The sequence below is a fragment of the Ailuropoda melanoleuca genome, chromosome 18 (genome assembly GCF_002007445.2).
Source record: "Ailuropoda melanoleuca isolate Jingjing chromosome 18, ASM200744v2, whole genome shotgun sequence".
NCBI lineage: Eukaryota > Metazoa > Chordata > Mammalia > Carnivora > Ursidae > Ailuropoda > Ailuropoda melanoleuca.
The window spans coordinates 32,466,487-32,480,714 of record NC_048235.1 but is presented as its reverse complement, the minus strand read 5'-3'; the positions used below and the strand labels follow the sequence as shown (position 1 = coordinate 32,480,714).

The window sequence follows — 14,228 nt, the reverse complement described above, 5'->3', positions numbered from 1 at the left end:
CTGAACTGTCTATGAATCCCCAGTAAAGGGAAATATTATAAAGTGGTATTCACACACATTTCATTTACACAGTTTCAACAATTCACATGGGTAAAAGGAAATCCCCAGCAAGGAAAGAGAAGAAAACAATAATACGAATATGTGAAGAAATAAACAGTAACTATTAATTTGTCTATTTTTACTTTACAGGAAGAGTACTTCCAGAAGTCCTCTGTGCATTTCCAACAGGTATGCACATACATACACATGTTGGAAACGAAACTCATTTTTTAGCACCTCCACGTCATCACTCCAACACAAACTGGTGCTGAGCCAGCTACATAATATGTCATTAGTAAAAGGTGTCATCATCCATTGTGTCAGAAATGTCTTTCTACCCTGGAGGGACAGTGAATTTATCATTTTGCCTGGTGGCATCTAATAGATCCTCAATAAATGTAAATTCCATTTCCCATCACCAGATATATCAGGCTATGTGCCAAAATTGTAGAGTTCTTAAGAGTTAAACCCTGGAGTCTGGTTGTCTTAAATAAAACCCCAGCTCAACACTTACTAAAAGTCTGTAAACACAGGGAATCATTTAAATTCTTTATGTCTGTTTCTTCAGTTTAGTATGAGAATAACAATAACCATGGAGTCTTAGTGAGGAGGAAATATAAACATCAGGAATCAATCTGTTTAAATCTACTAATAGGATCCTCAAGTATGGGAGCAGGATGCATAATTGCTCATAAATATTTTAAGAACATATTTAAATTCTCTTTAATGTAATTTTCATTACAAAAGTGTTGCTTAATCTCTAGCTAATATTAGTCGATATTAACATTTCTAAATTAATATAAAACAAAATTATCAAATGTTTTTAGTCTTTGTTTTAGTATATGATATGGATAAATAAGAATCAGTATGATGAATGGTGGAATAATAACTTCCTTAAGTGGAGTATTTTTTTTTTAAACTTTCATGAATTACATCATTTTAATTAATTTGACTCCTTCAGTTCACCTTTAACTTTATGACACGGTGCTGTTATTGCTGTCTTCTGATATAAATCTGTATAAAAGAAATAGCATTACTTTTAGGGTTAGGGAACAGGTATTCTTAAAGGAAATCAAGAAAAGTAGAAAAACTAGACTTGTACTATTTACTCCATTCCCATGTACTGCTATCTACTTTGCTTCCCATGTCCCACTCAGTGATCATATATTCTAGCATTTGGTCTTTTTCTAATGTTAATCTAAGTTTTAACAATATGAAGCATTTTAAATTTCAAACTTAAATATCCATCTAGTATTTTTCTCTATTTTGCCTACAGAAAAGATGAAATATTAATATGGTTGATAATGCTTCTCCAAAGTTAAAACAATGATTTACATGCAAATCTTGAAATTCTTAAATTATCATATTTCCAATTTTATTATTCTACCAAATAACTATGTAAATAACGATTTCACTTTTTTGCTGTCCTTAATGAGTCCTCTGTATCTTTCAGCTACATTGTTACATACTGTGGAATTTATATAGCCTCCATTTTTGTTTTCCTGTGGCTCCTATACATACGCAATTCCTGTTGAAGAGGAGTGTCATTGTGTTCAGGTTCCTACGACATGGCAACAATTCCTTGGCCACAGATGATCAGATCAGGTTTGAACACCTAACTCAGAATTATAAATCCAGACAGAACATTGGCTGAATTTAGATTCATTTACACAGCTATTTTCTTGTATCTCTTGAAAATGTGAACTAAGAAGCATTGGCTTTGGACAGATTATTTGTATTTTATTTGAAAATGAATCTAGAAAGGATTGAGATAGGTATGCTGGACTATGTGCAAGCAGAGCAGTCATTTTGGAGAGAATTGATAGACAAGAAGAGATGATTTCGTTCATAAAGCCCCTGGGTGATGGAAAGAATAACCTATTTCCTGAATATTTAATTCATTATCATCACTTTGGACTTCAGCTCTACATAATTACTTACACTTGTGGCCCTAAAACCACTTATTGTTGATCTAAAACTTAGGCTGTTATGACCAGATTTTGTTATTTATGATCAATGATCCCTTAGTATAACATTTATTTCAAACGTCAGGTTTGTTTCTAGCAACTATTCAGATTTTTCTAGGATGTCTTAAGTAAGAGCAATGGAAGACTTAGGCCAGACATCATTCAATGAAATAAATTATAGCAATTTAATGATTATGTAAATGTCTGTACAAATTATGCTGACTTTAACTGGTTGCTACTAACTTGTTGAGAAATAAAATGAACTAACTTGGGAAATGGAGATGCTGATGGAAATTTTATATTATTTTATCTCCATCTACACAAGTAAGAAACAGAGACTTTTTCCTTTAACATGGAGCAACAAGATCGACTTATTTATCTTTACTTCTGCATTCTTATTTTCCTAAATATTCACTAAGCAAAATTATGGTTTGTATTGGTGTTATGGTAAAGAAAAAAGCTGTGTTTAAGTGAAATAATCCAGACAGAGAAAGACAACTACCATATAATCTCACTTACATGTGAAATCTAAAACTAAACAAACAAGCAAATTCATAGATACAGAGAACAGATTGGTGATTGCCAGAGATGAGAGTACAGAGAGAGCAAAATGGGTGAAGGGGGTCAAAAGTACGAACTTCCAGTTATAAAATAAATAAGTCATGGGTAAATAATATACAGCATGGTGACTATAGCTAATAATACAGTATTGCATATTTGAAATTTGTTAAGAGAATAGATCTTAAAATGCATCAGAAGAAAAAAATATTTGTAACTATGAATGGTGAGAATGTTAACGAGACTTATTTTGGTGCTTGTTTTGTAATATATAAAAAATATTGAATCATTATGTTGTACCCCTGAAACTAATATAATGTCATATGTAAATTATATTTAATTAAAATAAAAATTAAAATCAAGCTCTGCTCTACCAAAAAAATTAAAATAGCTGTGCAAGTACCTTAATTCTAATTTTAGAAACACATGAACAATATTAAGTGTAAAATAGTGTGTGTTCTGTATTCTTTATTTTGTATCTTATTTTCTTTTTATATTTGTCTCACCTTCTACATATTCTATTCACAAAGTTTGCCTCTCTATCTTTACTAATCTCCTTGGCACAACTCAACGTCAATGCCAGGAAAGTGGGGTTGCTTGTAAAGTAGCAATTGCTCCTGAAACAATTATAGCCAATGTGGGTTTCTATTTGAAAGATCCTGTGAATTTACTGAGTATCTTCAGTTGTTTCTGACCTATAAGAACATAAAGGATACTTGACTGAACTTTAGAAACAATTTGGTGTATACTAAGACTCAATATTTCTAAATATTAACACAATCCATCCAAGAATCCCTACTTGCAAAATTCTGAATTACATTTGAATTCCTCCCATAATGCATTTTAATATTAAATATAAATAATAATAAGTTTACTTACTCTTCTGTTGCTGTTCCCTCTCTGTTCCAAAATCTTGTTTTATTCCATTTAAAAACAATGATGACAGCTAAAACAAGGAGAGGTAGAAAAATGTAGAAACCAAACAAGTAGCTATTTTTTCGAGAAACAGCACGTCGTTGTAGAGGCAGGTGCTTATCTTGAGCTGAAAACAAGAGAGTACCTTTTAACTTTTTCAAGAATTATATTCAAAGCATATTAGTAATTTGAAATATAAAAGTTAGGGATTCAAATAATACAGTAAGAGAAGAAATAAACAAATTTAAAAGCATTTTCCTGTATTCCATGACAAGTCCCCAAAGTCCATCATAATTACATGTATGTGTGTATATATATATATATATATCACTGACATACATTTATTTTTAATCTTTATATATATTTAATCTTGTTATGTGTTTTATTAAGTATATTTTATTTTATTACATTTCCTTCTATGAGCTATGTAGAATACATTAAATTGATATTCTTATCTAATATTTCTTCCATTAAAAAAAGCAAAGCAAAAAGAAGTGTTTTAAAACTAATTTAATAAAAAATTACTGACATAACTGATGACTACTTTTAAAAAACAATGACTGTATACTAGGTTAAGTTTCCATATTATCTGTATAAGGTGATATTATTCTAATTTTGACTATATTAATTAGAAAAATAAATATTTCTCTAAGTGTTATAAAGACATTACAGAAAATTAGAAAAACCTATGAAGCATTGCTCCAATTAAACAAAATAAACCAAGCAACTAAATACATAAAACACTAAATTAAGCAATCAGAGTTACCACCAAAACAACTATGGCGATACTAAATGCAAATGAATTTAATGTCTCCCCAAAAAAGACAAAAATTTTGTAACTTTAAGACATAGACAGAATCCAATTATATGTTGATAAGAAGTGATTTACCTAAAAGTGACTCAGGATGTTACATGTATTATAGGAAATAAATTGACAAATATATGCAAAACTATTAAAATTAAGCAAATGTATAGTGGGCTTAGGCTATGGTAGAACTCAACACTTTTAAAGCATCATTTCCTGCCTCATCTATCAGAAAAGGTCAACTCTCCATCAATTCACCTTAACTAAAAATTGTATCATATTGGAAGTGGAGCTTCCTTCTCATTTGCTTAATTACTCTAAAGGAGGAGTAAGGAAATTGAACCTAATCATTATTGGATTAATTGGGCAATATCCATTTTTTTAAGGAAGAAAGGGCTTCCACTTTAGCTATGATGAATATTTTTTATTAAATAGTGCTTAACTAGCCCTCATAATAAAATATATAATAGGACAAAATACATGAAAGAAATGGTTTCTAGAAAGCAACAAAAAAAATGCAAAGCTATAATATCTGAAGAAAGGAAACATGATATTGATTTTATAAAAATCCAATTTTACCCGTGGACAATTTACTGATCTCAGCACAGAGAATTGGGAGTCCTAGGGAAAGTACAGAATTCCCACTGAGTTAAAGAGGCAGAGGAAAGTATTCACAACAGTCTTAATGGCTAGAATCTGCAAGGTGCAGCACTAAAGGGAAAGGGAAAGATATAAACACACACACACACACACACACACACACACACACTATGAGACAACCTAAAGCTAATTCAACAGCAGCTCTTACTGGGTTGAGTGTGGAAAGGTGAGACCAGAGTTGGAGCAGTGCTGAACAAAGTTCATCAAAAGGATCCCAATTTATCCACATCTTCACTAACACATGTTGCCTGTATTTTTTATTATGATTATTTTAAAGAATGTAAAGCAGTATCTCATTGTGATTTTGACCTGCATTTTTCTAAGATGTTGAGCATCTTTTCACAGGCTTATTGACCATTTGTATATTTTTTTATGGAGATGTATATATTTAAATATCTTCCCATTTTTTAATTGAATAGTCTTTTTTTATTATGAACGTGTAAGTATTGCTTACGTATTCTGGATACAAGTCCCATATGAGATAAATGATTTGCAAATACTTTCTCTCCTTCGGTAGTTTGTCTTCTTGGTTGTTATCATTTGCAGTGCAGAGGTTCTTAATTTCAGTGAAGTTCAATCAATCCATTGTTTCTATCTTCGTTTATGCTTTGGTGTTTTCTAAAATAGAGCCTATGCCAAGGTCCCAAAAATTTAGTGATGTGTGTGGTGCTTTAGAAGTTTAACTCTTACATTTAAATCTATGATCCATAGATTTTTTATGAATGTCGTGATGTAGCAATCTAACTTCTTTCGTTTGCATGGTTATCTACTTCTCCCATTTATTGAAAAGACCATTCTTTCCTCCAATTAAATTGTGTTGGTATCCTTGGCTATAAGCATGAAGTTTTATTTCTGGACTCTATTCTATGCCAATGAAAAAATGTCTATCCTTATCCTTAAGACAGTACTATACCATCTTGATTATTTTACCATTATATTATGTTTTAGAATTAAGAAGCATGTTCTCAGTTTCAAGGCTTCTTGAAAACTGTTTTCAAGATTGTTTTTAACATTCCTGTACCTTGAATTTCTGTATGAATTTCAGGATCATCTTGTCAATTTCTGCAAAAAAAAAAACAAACAAAAACAATACAAAACAAAAAAACTGCTTGGGTTTGTTAAGAATTTATTGAATTTGTAGATCAATTTGGAGATTATTTCTGTATTAACAATATTGAGACTTCTACTACATGAACATGGCATGTCTTTACATTTTATGCAGATCTCTCAGTCAATACTGTATTTTTAGTTTTCAGTGTTTATCTTACACTTCCTTCACAAAATTATTCCTAAATATTATGTTATTTTTGGTAATATCATGAAAGGATTTTTTTCTTCAATTTAATTTTTATTGTGGTAAAATACACAATAGATAAAGTTTATCATTTTAAACACTTTTAAGTGTGCATAATTACTATCATTAAACACCAGAACTTTTTTACCCTCCACGCTGAACTTTTAAATACTAATTTACCATTCCAATCCCTACCCAACCTCTGACAACTACCCTTCTATTTTTTTCTATGAATTTGACTATTCTAGGTATCTCATAAAAGCAGAATCATCCAAAATTTGTACTATTGTGATGGACTTATTTTAATTATATATTTAATATAAGGTCTTTATAATTATATATTTAATATAAGGTCTTCAAGTTCCATCCATGTTGTAGCATGTGTCAAAATTTCATTCCTTTTTAGGGGCGCCTGGGTGGCGCAGTCGTTAAGCGTATGCCTTTGGCTCAGGGCGTGATCCTGGCGTTCCAGGATTGAGCCCCACATTCGGCTCCTCTGCTTCTTCCTCTCCCACTCCCCCTGCTTGTGTTCCCTCTCTCGCTGGCTGTCTCTATCTCTGTCAAATAAATAAATAAAATCTTTAAAAAAAAAATTCACTCCTTTTTAAAGCTGAATAACTGTCCACTATATGTGTATACCACATTTTGTTTCTCCATTTATCTGTCGATGGACATTTGAATGTTTGTACTTTTTAGCTATTATAAATAATGCTGTTACAAGCATGAGTGTACAAACACCAGTTAAAATCCATGCTTTCAATACTATTGAGTATATATTTAGACGAGGAATTGCAGGATATGGTAAGTCTATATTTAATTTCACGAGGAACCACCATACTATTTTCCACAGAGGTTGCATCATTTTACATTCTTACTAGCAATGCACAAGGGTTACAATTTCTCCACATCCTTATCAGCACTTGATATTTTTGAATTTTTTCATAATGGCCATCCTAATAAGTTTGAATTTAAATTTCATAGTTCTGATTTGCAATTTCTTAACAATTAGTGATATTAAACATCTTTTCATGTGTTAATTGGCCATTTGTGTATCTTCATTGGAGAAATGTCTATTAAAGTCATTTGTCTATTTTTTAATTAGACCGTTTCTTTGTTGTTGAGTTGTAACAATTCTTCATATATTCTGCATATTAATCCTTCCTCAGATATAATATTTATAAATACTGGGTTATATTTTTGTTGATTGTGTCTTTTGATGAACAACAGTTGTTAATTATGATGAATTCCAATTTATCTATTTTTTCTTCTGTTGCCTGTGCTTTGGCGTCATATTCAAGAAATCATTGCCAAATTCAATGTAATAAAAACTTCCCATGTTTTCTTCTAAGAATTTTATTATACTTTTAGCTCTTACATTTAAACCTTTGATCCATTTGAAGTTAATTTTTGTATATGATGTAAGGGTCCATCCTCATGCTTTTGCATGTTGATATCCTATTATCCCAATATGATTTGTTGAAAAGACAATTCTTTCTCTCATTGAATGATCATGACAACCTTATTGGTTTGTTTCTTGGCTCCCTGTTTTATTTCACTGAAAAATTTCAGTTTTCCTATGTTGTTACCCAAAGTAATGTACTTTGGGTAACTTCCTAGAAGGTACAAAAAAGCCCTGGAGTCAACTTTGTCTTTTTATTTTAGCTTCTATTGATCACAACTGAAAATTCAGAAATTTTCTTTTACTACCCATAATGATTAAGCAAAAACTATTGATGGAGAGAGACATTTTACAATTTTTAATCAGACAAATGCAAAAAAAAAAAAGAGAGAACACTGGACTGTAATGGTGATATTGAAACTCATCATACAAATGAAATCTCATAGTATGAGTCTTCAGATGCTATCATAATCTTTCTCCAACTCAAGAATCAATGAGCAAACAGAATATTTCTAGTGATAAAAAAGAAATATAATATGCTCATCCAGTTAGTCATACTTTGTCATGCAATATCTCATCACAAATATCTGGAACATTCTGTATTGTATAGAAGAACTAGGATAGTATCCTTTCATGTTTTCACAACATTTGGACATGAACATTTATTTGATATGGTTCACAAGGGGACAAATATGTATACAAAGTTGAGTGGAAGGAGTTAGATCGTATAGAAGCAATGAATATTAAGATTAATCATTTTGATTGATGTTTATAAATATAAAAATATGTTCTATGTGTACACTTTTATTTATAATTGCTCTAAAGAAAAGGAAATAACAAAATAAAAATAAAACATGTACAATATCTGGATAGAGTTAAGATGGTGGAGGAATAGGGAACCCTATTTTCATCTGGTCCCTGGTAATCAGCTAGATAGTCATCAAATCATTCTGAACAGTTGCAAAATCAATGAGATATCTGAGAAAAGAATTGCTGCAATTCTACAAATATAAAAGCTACCACTTTTTTGCGAGGTAGGAGGTTGTGGAGACCAAGGGTATCAGAAGATAAACTGCTGGGGGTGGGGAGGGAGGGATCCAGCTTAAGGAGGCTACTGAGAAGTATTATAAGAAGCAGAGCACAAAATCAGAACTTTTAGAAGTCAGCTCTGGTGGGAGACATCCCTGCCTGAAAGGCTCAGGTGGTGAAACAGGGCAGAATCCCAGGTGGGACAGCATGGTCTCAGGATCCCCAGGCCACAAAAAGAAAAGGGGTGCCTGAATGTGGCAAAGTTCCCAAGCATCAGAGCAGGGAAGCCAACTGCAAACAGCAAGACTAGGCACAAGACTTCTGCTCAGTGTTGCCATAAACTGTGACCACCGTATGGTGAGGCAACTGCTCTCTGAGCAGGGGCCCAGCAAAAGGCAGAAGTGCAGCAAAAACCCCCACCCTTCCCTGGAAGGAATGGCATGGGTCTACACCACAGGAATCTGTAAAGTTTGGGGACTCAAACAGGGTAGGATGCCTGAGATAAAAATGCTTGGTTACAGGCTGGGTGAAAATGCAGAGTTCCAGTGGAAACTAGGGAGACAAGAGTGACTGCTTTTCTGTGAGGGTTCACTGAAGAGTGAGGGAAGCAAACTTTCAGCTCAGGGGCTAGAGATCAAGGCATCACCATTTTTATCCCACCCATCAGTGCTAAAAACCTTCAGGGAGCAAACCAGCAACACATGGTTCAATCCAGAGCCACTTACACTAAGCCCACCCCTGGCAAAGGGAGTGCAATTCCTCCAGGCAAAGGCACCTGGGAATCAATGCAACAGAGGAGGGGAAAGAGGGCAGAGGAGTAGGGGACCCTATTTCAACCGGGCCCCTGAATCGAGCTGGATATCTACCAGACCATCCTGAACACCCACAAAATCAGCCTGAGAAGTAAGAAGATATATCTGGATCTCTACAAACAGAATATCTCCAGCATGGGTATAGAGGTACAAAGCAGGGAGTCAAGAGTCTGCATGCAGATATCAGAAGATAAATGGAAGGGGAAGGGATCCACCTCACTGGGTGACAGGAAGGCAAAAGCCTTCTACACTGGGGAGCAGCTGCACTAACAGACTGTAACAGCAGGGAAACTAGACTGAAACTGGGAGCTTGGGAACACATGCTAGAACTGAGGGCAGCTGGCGGTTTTAGAAGCACAAAGGGCAGAGACGTGCTGACCCTGGGAGCGAGGACTGGGAGAGCAGCTGTGGGGTGCACAACCCAGGAGGCTGCAGGTTTTTAACAGCACCAACAGAAACGGAGTCAGTGTGGCCTGGAGAGCTCAGTGAAGACCAGATTGTGATCTCTCTGTTCTGAGACAGAGGTTGGCATATGATGACTGCTGCTATGACTCTCAGAAGAGTACAGAAACACACCAGGGAAAGCCACCAGAGAACAAAAGCCCGGAAAAAACAGTTCTCACTGTGCCCATCCTCCCGCCCCCCACACACACAGGGGGCAGGGCAACCCTGCTAGGGTTGCCTGAGTATCAGTGTGGCAGGCTGAAAAAAGAAGGCTGAAAAAACCAGAAGCCCACATCCCTAAGGTCCCTATAAAACACATGCATCTAGCTTGGGTCCTGGTTAATAATTTGGACTCTGTACATCCCCACAACCATACCTTATCAGAATGACAAAGAGGAGGAACCCCCAACAAAGGAAAGAAACAGAGACTGTGGCCTCTGCCACAGAACTAATGGATATGGGTATAACCAAGTTGTCAGAAATGGAGTCCAGAGTAACAATTATCAAGATGATGTATAGGCTTGAGAAAAATATTAATGAAAATATACAATCTCTAAGGGCTGAAATGAGAATGAATCTGGCAGAAATTAAGAATTCTATGAGTGAAATGCAGTCTGAACTGGATGCTCTGACTGCCAGGGTAAATGAGGTAGAAGAATGAATTAGTGAGTTAGAGGATGAGATGATAGAAAAGAAGGAAAGAGAGTTAACATGGGGGAAAAAACCTCCATCTTCATGACAAAAAGCTATCCAAGATTACTGACTCAGTGAAACAGTCCAATGTCAGAATTATCAGCATTCCCGAGGGGGTGTAGAAAGAGCAAGATCTAGAAGAGATATTTGAACAAATTGTAGCTGAGAACTTCCTTAATCTGGTGAAGGAGAAAAGTATTCATGTCCAAGAGGCAGAGAGGAACCCTCCCAAAATCAGTGAGAACAGTACAACACCATGTCACATAATAGTAAAATTCACAAATCTTAGATTCAAGGAAACAATCTTGAAAGCAGTGAGGGGGAAGAGATTCCTCACATACAGAGGGAGGAACATCATAATAACGTCAGACCTGTCTACAGAGACCTGGCAAGCCAGAAAGGGCTGGCAAAACATACTCAGAGCACTAAGTGAGAAGAACATGCAGCCAAGGATAAACAATATCCAGCAAGGCTATCAGTCAGAATGGATGGAGAGACAAGAAATTTCCAAGACCTGCAAAAACTGAAAGAATGTATGACCACCAAGCCAGCCCTACAAGAAATATTAAGGGGGGGGTTCTATAAAAGTAGAAAGACCCCAGTAGTGATACAGAACAGAAATTTACAAAGACAATCTATAGAAACAAGGACTTCACAGGCAACATGACGACATTAAAATCATATCTCTCAATAATCACTCTCAATGTGAATGGCCTAAATGCTCCCATAAAACACCACAGGGTTGCAGATTTGGATGAAAAGACATGACCCATTCATATGCTGCTTAAAGAGATTCATTTTGAACCTAAAAATACATCCAGACTGAAAGTGAAGAGATGGAGAAAAATTTTTCATGCCAACGGACCTCAAAAGAAAACTGGGGTAGCAATTCTTATATTTGCAAACAAATTAGATTTTAAGCTAAAGATAGTAATTAGAGATACAAAGAACACTATATTATTCTTAAAGGGTGTATCCAACAAGAGGACCTAAGAATTACAAAATCTATGCCCCCAACAGGGGAGCAGCCAAATACAAAAGCCAATGTTAATCAGAATGAAAAGACATATAGACAACAATACGTTAATAGTAGAGGACCTCAACACTCCACTCTCAGCAATAGAAAGATCATCTAAGCAGAAAATCAATAAAGAAACAAGAGCTTTGAATGACACACTGGACCAGATGGACCTCATAGATACATACAGAACACTCCACCCTAGAACAACAGAGTACTCATTCTTTTTGAAGGCACATGGAACTTTCTCCAGAATAGACAATATACTGGGTCACAAAACAGGTCTCAACCAATACCAAAAGACTGAGATTATTCCCTTAATATTCTCAGATCTCAATGCTTTGAAACTGGAACTCAACCACAAGAAAAAATTTGGAAGAAACTCAAACACTTGGAATCTAAGGACCATCCTGCTTAAGAATTATTGGGTACATATTGGGAAAATTGGACAGGTACATGCAAAAGAATGAAACTTGACCACTCTCTCACACCATACACAAAAATAAACTACAAATGGATGAAAGACCTCGATGTGAGGTCAAAATCTTAGAGGAGAACATAGGCAGCAATCTCTACGACATCGGCCAAAGCAACATTTTCATGACACATCTCTAAAGGCAGGAGAAACAAAAGATAAAATGAACTTGTGGGACTTCATCAAGATAAAAAGCTTCTGCACAGCCAAGGAATCTAAGAGGCAGCCCACGGAATGGGAGAATATATTTGCAAATGATACTATAGATAAAAGACTGGTATCCAAGATCTACAAAGAACTTCTCAAACTTCAAACTCAATACACAAGAAACAAATAAACAAATCATAAAATGGGCAGAAGATATGCACAGACACTTTTCCAATGATGACATACAAATGGCTAACAGACACATGAAAAAATGTTCAAAATCATTAGCCATCAGGGAAATTCAAATCAAAACCACACTGAGATACCACCTTATGCCAGTTAGAATGGCAAAAATTGATAAGGCAAGAAAAAACAATTGTTGGAGAGGATGTGGAGAAAGGGCATACATTGTTGGTGGGAATGCAAGTTGGTACAACCACTCTGGAAAACAGTGTGGAGTTCCCTTAAAAAGTTAAAAATTGAGTTACCCTATGACTCAGCCATTGCACTACTGGGTATTTACCCCAAAGATACAGATGTAGTGAAGAGAAGGGCCATATATACCCCAATGTTCATAACAGCATTGTCCACAATAGCTAAATCGTGGAAGGAGCCAAGATGCCCTTCAACAGATGACTGGATTAAAAAGTTGTGGTCCATATATACAATGGAATATTACTCAGCTATCAGAAAGAACGAGTTCTCAACATTTGCTGCAACATGGACGGCACTAGAGGAGATAATGCTAAGTGAAATAAGCCAAGCAGAGAAAGACAATTATCATATGATTTCTCTCATCTAGGGAACATAAGAACTAGGAAGATCTGTAGGAGAAGAAAGGGATAAAGAAAGGGGGGGTAATCAGAAGGGGGGATGAAGCATGAGAGACTATGGACTCTGAGAAACAAACTGAGGGCTTCAGAGGGGAGGGGGTGGGGGAATGGGATAGGCTGGTGATGGGTAGTAAGGAGGGCACGTATTGCATGATGCACTGGGTATTATACGCAACTAATGAATCATGGAACTTTACATCAAAAACCAGGGATGTACTGTATGGTGACTAACATAATATAATAAAAAAACATTAAAAAAAGAATTATTGGGTAAACTAGGAAATCAAAGAAGAACTAAAGCAATTTATGGAAACCAATGAGAATGAAAACACATCATTTTCGATATGACACTGTGACACTATGAGGCACTGCAAAGGTGGTCCTAAGGGGGAAATATCTAGCCATTCAAGCCTCACTCAAAAGAATAAAAAAATTTAAAATGCAGTCCTTATATTAAACCTTAAACAGCTGGAGATGGAACAAAAGAACGGGCCTAAGACATGCACAAAAAGACAACTGATTAAGATTAGAGCAGAGATCAATGAAGTAGAAACCAGAAATATGGTAGACAGGTCAACAAAACTAGAAGCTTGTTCATTGAAAGAATTAATAAGATTGATAAGCTACTGACCAGACTTATTCAAAACAAAAAAGAAAGGACCCAAATTAATAAAATTATGAATGAAAGAGGAGAGATCACGGCTAACACCAAGGAAATAGAAACAATTATTAGAAATTATTATCAACAACAGTATGCCAATAAATTAAGTAACCTGGAAGAAATGGATGCCTTCCTGGAAACCTATAAACTACTGAGATTGAAACAGGAAGAAACTGACAACCTGAATAAAGCAATAACCAGTAATGAGATTGAAGCAGTGATAAAAACCTCTCAAAAAACAAGATTCCAGGGCCTGATGGTTTCCCTGGAGAATTCTACCAACCATTCAAGGAAGAAATAATACCTATTCTACTGAAGCTGTTTCAAAAAACAGAAACAGAAGGAAAACTTCCAAACTCATTCTGTGTGACCAGACTTACCTTCACCCCCAAACCAGGCAAAGAACCCATCAAAAAGGAGAATTACAGACCAATATCCCTGAAGAATATGGATGCCGAAATTCTCAACAAGATCCTAGC

At 35.1% G+C, this 14,228-nt stretch overlaps 1 protein-coding gene across 1 annotated transcript in view; it reads right to left on the bottom strand.

Annotated features, from left to right (window-relative positions):
• LOC100480836 (A disintegrin and metallopeptidase domain 3) overlaps nucleotides 1-14,228 on the bottom strand; it is a 127,847-nt gene that overhangs the window by 7,612 nt on the left and 106,007 nt on the right. Inside the window, exon 19 of the mRNA XM_034647691.1 lies at nucleotides 3,444-3,606. Within this exon, the coding sequence (XP_034503582.1) occupies nucleotides 3,444-3,606 (163 nt within the window). The remainder of the gene's footprint in view (nucleotides 1-3,443; nucleotides 3,607-14,228) is intronic.